Source organism: Takifugu flavidus, unplaced genomic scaffold, assembly GCF_003711565.1.
Source record: "Takifugu flavidus isolate HTHZ2018 unplaced genomic scaffold, ASM371156v2 ctg443, whole genome shotgun sequence".
Taxonomy (NCBI): domain Eukaryota; kingdom Metazoa; phylum Chordata; class Actinopteri; order Tetraodontiformes; family Tetraodontidae; genus Takifugu; species Takifugu flavidus.
In genome coordinates, this window is record NW_026622062.1 from 14081 (window position 1) to 20118 (window position 6038).

Consider the following 6038-nt stretch of genomic DNA (forward strand, 5'->3'; position numbering starts at 1 on the left):
TACTTTCAAGGAAACTTTAGTCAAAATGTGATCTGGAAGAATGAGCTATATTCTATATTTATATGTTTGTTGTTGTCTCAGCAGGTGGAAAAAAAGGCGCCTTCATCAGAAGGCGCTTGATGAATCCAACGTCATATACAGCAACATCCAAAGGCCAGACTCCGCTCTGCCAGACGTCGCTCGCCATACGATCCTTCCTCCCCCTCCTCTCAGTCTCCGGCATCCATGAGAAGCGAGGTGATCTACTCATTAGTGAACATCAAATCCAGAGATCTGGAGGGGCTGAGCGACAGTCCAGATGTGCAGGGCTCACGGTAGGTTCACTGTTCCAGTCTGGTGGTGGCTGTTTTCACACTTTAGCACTTTTCACACTGCAATATTTGCATTAAAAACGCCCTGATGAAGCATTAAATTTGTGGTTAGAACTTTGAGGAACTCTCTATTTTGAAGAGCCATCTAGAGTGAAGCTGATTAAGTTTAAGGAAGTGTTGAGTACGTGGGGAATTTGTCATGCAGGCAGCACAGTTTGTTCTTGGTTTAGTTTATGAATAGAAGGGTGAAAACAGCACAATGTAAAAGGAAGCAAAGTGTGTTTGTAATGTTTGGTTAATTTATCCCCACAGGTCCAAAGGAAAAAACAGCATTGACAGTGTGATCTATGCTACCATTTCACCACGATGACCCAGGAACTAACTGTATCGATCATTTTAATTATTTTATATTTGGTACATTTCTGAACAAGGACTCAGTCTTGCCTAATTCTTTACAACATAAAGATTAACAAACTTTGTTAAATATCTGACTTGCATTTTCAACCAGGACACGGGCAGTGCCACAATAGGTATTAAAGAAGCACACAAAAGAGCTCCTCTGAGAAGACGATTTCAATTTTTATTGCACTGTGGCTCCGCAAAACGCTTCAAATAAACATCATACAACAACAAAAAAGTATTTACAACGAGAACAAAATACTGATTGCAACAAGAGTGAAGTCCGCATCAGTTTGCGTGAGGAAAAAGACAAAACATGTTTGAATAACTGCTTTTTATGCTAAAGCCGGGGTATTGCATGCAGTTTCTGCTATGACATACCTATGTGCAGTTTAAGTAATCTTAAAAAATTAGCAGTTAGCCTTTAGCAACACAAACTTGAGTCACAAATAAATGGCACAGGCTGTACTTAATCTGGAGGACAAACTAAACGGTTATCATCCACAATTTCATGAGTCTGCATGTAAATTCACTTTTTGAGATAACTGTCAACTTGATGCTGTGTGCCACTAAAGTGAACAAGAAGTGGGGGGAAAAACAAGAAAGGCAAAAAGTCAGAGAAAAAAAAATGTATTGTATCACAAAAGTGGCCTCTAGTATTGATCATATTACAAATTCACTTTGGCTTTTATAATCAGTCTTTAACTATACAAAAATAGACTCCTGCAGAGGTTAAACAATGTTAGTAACTCTGCTCACAGTTGGGGTATTAATGGTTCAGGAAAGCAGTATCTGTCTTTATTACCCTAGAGGTCCCTTCTGACCTCTGCAAGGTCGGCTCAGAGCTTCATACCCAATTTCATGGCCGAGCCAATTTGTGCACCCCTGGTAAGTTGTGATAGCTCTGTTGGTGGGGGAGACAAGCACAAACACATCTGTAACACCAACGTTTCCTCTGGTATTATGACAAATAAACTCCATAAAAGAAAGAGAGTCTCTCACCCTCATGGCTGTAGATATCCAGGGAAGAAATCGGGAAACTTTGGTGTAGACGCCAGGTTTCTTGGCCATAGCACAGCCCGTTCCCCAGCTCACAACTCCGTGCAGACGATACCGGCTGGTCTTGGACAGACAGTCTTCTGCCACGAAGGGACCGCCGCTGTCTCCCTGTGTCACAGGTTAAAGGTCAGAAAATCCACCAAGATACAGAAATGCAAGCATATGAATGAGAGGGCACAGAAAGACTAGATTTGTGCACCAAAATACATAAACAGAGGAAAATACAGACCTGACAAGCATCAATGCCTCCTTTCTCATAACCAGCACAGAACATGGTAGTGGTGATCTGGTTGTCATAGACTCGGGCGTGGGAAGAGTTCAGTGAGGCCATGGAGAACGACTTTCGGACGGCCTCGAAAAGGTTCTGGACCACCATCCGGCGTCTGAGGAGGGGGAAGCAGTGCACTGTCAACACTGTGTGTAGTGGTGATGGTGTGCTGCTGACCTCAACTCGGGATGTTGTGGATCGGTGGAAGGAATACTTCGAGGACCTCCTCAATCCCACCAACACGCCTTCCAGTGAGGAAGTAGGGCCCGGGGACCTGGAGATGGGCTCTCGTATCTCCGGGGCTGAAGTTGCCGAGGTAGTTAAAAAACTCCTCGGTGGCAAGGCCCCGGGGGTGGATGAGATCCGCCCAGAGTCCCTTAAGGCTCTGGATGTTGTAGGGCTGTCGTGGTTGACTCGACTCTGCAACATCGCGTGGACATCAGGGGCAGTGCCGCTGGATTGGCAGACCGGGGTGGTAGTCCCTCTTTTTAAGAAGGGGGACCGGAGGGTGTGTTCCAACTATAGGGGGATCACACTCCTCAGCCTCCCTGGTAAGGTCTATTCAGGGGTACTGGAGAGGAGGGTCCGCCGGATAGTCGAACCTCGGATTCAGGAGGAGCAATGTGGTTTTCGTCCCGGGCGTGGAACAGTGGACCAGCTCTACACCCTCAGCAGGGTCTTCGAGGGTACATGGGAGTTTGCCCAACCAGTCCACATGTGTTTTGTGGACTTGGAGAAAGCATTCGACCGTGTCCCTCGGGGGGTCCTGTGGGGGGTCCTCCGAGAGTATGGGGTGTCGGGCCCGCTGATACGGGCTGTCCGCTCCCTGTACGATCGGTGCCAGAGTTTGGTCCGAATTGCTGGCAGTAAGTCGAACTCGTTTCCGGTGAGGGTTGGCCTCCGCCAGGGCTGCCCTTTGTCACCAATTCTGTTCATAATTTTTATGGACAGAATTTCTAGGTGCAGTCATGGTGTTGAGGGGATCCGGTTTGGTGACCTCAGGATCGCGTCTCTGCTTTTTGCGGATGATGTGGTCCTGTTGGCTTCATCGGCCCGTGACCTCCAACTATCACTGGATCGGTTCGCCGCCGCATGTGAAGCGGCTGGGATGAGAATCAGCACCTCCAAATCCGAGGCCATGGTTCTCAACCAGAAAAAGGTGGAGTGCCTTCTCCGGGTAAAGGAGGAGATCCTGCCCCAAGTGGAGGAGTTTAAGTACCTCGGGGTCTTGTTCACGAGTGAGGGAAGAATGGAGCGGGAGATCGACAGGCGGATCGGTGCGGCGTCCACAGTAATGCGGACTCTGCACCGGTCCGTTGTGGTGAAGAGAGAGCTGAGCCGAAAGGCGAAGCTCTCGATTTACCGGTCGATCTTCGTTCCTACCCTCACCTATGGTCATGAGCTTTGGGTAATGACCGAAAGAACAAGATCACGGGTACAAGCGGCTGAAATGAGCTTCCTCCGTAGGGTGGCTGGGCTCTCCCTTAGAGATAGGGTGAGAGGCTCTGCCATCCGGGAGGAGCTCGGAGTAGAGCCGCTGCTCCTCCGCGTTGAGGAGCCAGATGGGGTGGCTTGGGCATCTAGTCAGGATGCCCCCTGGACGCCTCCCTGGTGAGGTGTTCAGGGCATGTCCCTCCGGTAAGAGACCCCCGGGGAGACCCAGGACACGTTGGAGAGACTATGTCTCTCGACTGGCCTGGGAACGCCTGGGGATCCCTCCGGATGAGCTGGAGGAGGTAGCTGGGGAGAGGGAAGTCTGGGCTTCTCTCCTTAGGCTGCTGCCCCCGCGACCCGACCCCGGATAAGCAGCAGAGAATGGATGGATGGATGGTTGTCATAGTAATCAGGAGCGTTGCATACGGCATCGCTGATGATGGGCACATGTGCCTCCTGAAGGACATCTGCAAGGTGCCCTGACAGGCAACAACTTTTGTAAAAAAAACAAAAAAACAATAACAATTGTCATAAAATATAAACTCACTGAAGTATCCGACATTTCCCCAGCCAGTAATTGTTCCCATTTGCCCATCTATTAATCTTTGTCCATGTGTTGGCAGACAGACAGGCTGGATGTACTCTGTAAATGTACACAAAAAGAAAATTACATCATCTTACTGACGTGCACTAATACAGGGGCTGTAATTCTATGTGATCAACACTAGGTGGGAGCAATGCCCAAGCGGAAGATCTTCAATTATATAACATGTTATAAATTAACAAGAATTCAACAATTAACCAGCCACGAATCTAACATAAAATATTAGCCCAGAAAAGTTGACATGTGTATATAGTTCATTTAATGTTCTCAGTTAATCTGTACACATGATATAATTATTCAAATCTGTGCGGTGGGGTCACAAACGTTACCGTGGAAAAGAGATTGCGCTCCTTCTTCCTCATCTGTAAAAACTGTTATAATGAAATCGTGTGTATGTGTGTGTGTATGTGTGTGTGTATGTGTGTGTGTATGTGTGTGTGTATGTGTGTGTGTATGTGTGTCTGCCTTCATACCGTTGAACGTGAGAGGCTGGGTGAGGGCGAGAACGGCGATGTCCCTGCTGTTGTCGTCGATGTTAGCATCCACAAAGGGCAGGTAGCTGCTGTGGTAAACGATAGTCTTAACCTCCGCCACGTTGGCATTGACAGGTTTGTTGGAGATGGAGCCCAGCAACACACTCCAGCGGTTAAGAAAGCTATACCGCCTAGCACAGGAGATATATACTGCTCTTGTATCCATACAGACAAGAGTTTGCATTTTATGCAGCCCTCTTGCTTACTTGGGGAAGCAGTGTGCTGCAGAGACGATCCAGCGGTTTGAGATGATGGACCCCCCGCACTGGTGGACTCCATCATACTGGAGGCTCACCTGCCAAGGCCAACTTCCCTGCCTGGCATCTACACCGACTATACGGTCTGCTGCAAAACTACGCCTGCCGCAGTCTGAGGGGAGAGAGCAGATAGAAAATCAAACAGTGTGGGGGTAATTTTAGGACACAACTGGGGGAAAACAGACAAGATAGGCATAAGGAGGGGATTAAAATGCCAGACAGGATGTGAAAGTGTGGCAGGGTGAAGAGAGGTGGAACAGTTAACAACAACGCCACCTGGGGAGTTTCACCCCAGGAATTAACCGGAGAACAGGCACGCGCAGATAAGGTTCTATTCCAGAGGCAGAGACAGGATTGAGGGTTAGGCACTACAATTTTATTAAATCCAATACTCAACAAAAAATAACTCTGCTGTACAAAAGTCAAACAAAAGGGGTGGACAGGGCTGGGGCCCCACCGGCAGGTAAAACTCAATTAGGGGAGATAAATATCAATATCAATATTAATCTTTATTTATATGGCACTTTTCATACGCTAGGTAGCACAAAGTGCCTCACAAAGGATAAAAACAGCAAAGAGAACAAGAGAATCAAGAAAAGGACACACTTACACACACAAACAAGCTTAGACAAGTTGAGACATGGCTGGGCACCGAGACCCGAGGCGAAGGAGACGCCACCTTTGGAGGCCCACCAGGCCGAGGGGGGTCACGGTCCGTGACCACAGGCGGTACCGCCACAAAGACCAGCCCGACCCGGACAGACCGGAGGCTCCACACCAAAGCATAGAGCCCCCTAACCACCCAGGCCAGGGTCGACAATGGGACAGCACCCCCAGCGGTAGACCGGAAACATCTCCTAGCCTGGCAGGCCCCCATGAGGAAACACTGGAGCTAAAAACTGAAGGCATGAAACAGTAAATGGGTTAAAAAGGTATAAAAGCTAAAAGCTGAGGAACTAAGAATTGAAGTAGTAAAACAGTACTAAGACTAAAACAGACTAAAACAGTAAATGGGATAAAAGGTGTAAAGACTAAAAACTGAGAGACTAAGAACTGAGGGAGTAAAACAGTAAAAGTGTCAAGTAAAATAAGGATAAGACATAAAGAAGCATGAAGACATAAAATAAATTGAAAATAATCAGAAAATCAGTTAAAGGCCTGATTAAAAAGGTG

General features: G+C 47.6%; 1 protein-coding gene across 1 annotated transcript; it reads right to left on the reverse strand.

Moving 5' to 3' along the window:
- Positions 1-689: 689 nt before the first annotated feature.
- Positions 690-4977, reverse strand: LOC130520606 (serine protease hepsin-like; the record flags this gene model as incomplete). Its single annotated transcript, XM_057024302.1, has 7 exons — positions 690-1614; positions 1713-1877; positions 1999-2068; positions 3878-3950; positions 4019-4114; positions 4549-4739; positions 4815-4977. Coding segments are annotated over 7 exons (803 nt in total), but the record flags the coding sequence as incomplete, so codon positions are not given.
- Positions 4978-6038: the final 1061 nt, after the last annotated feature.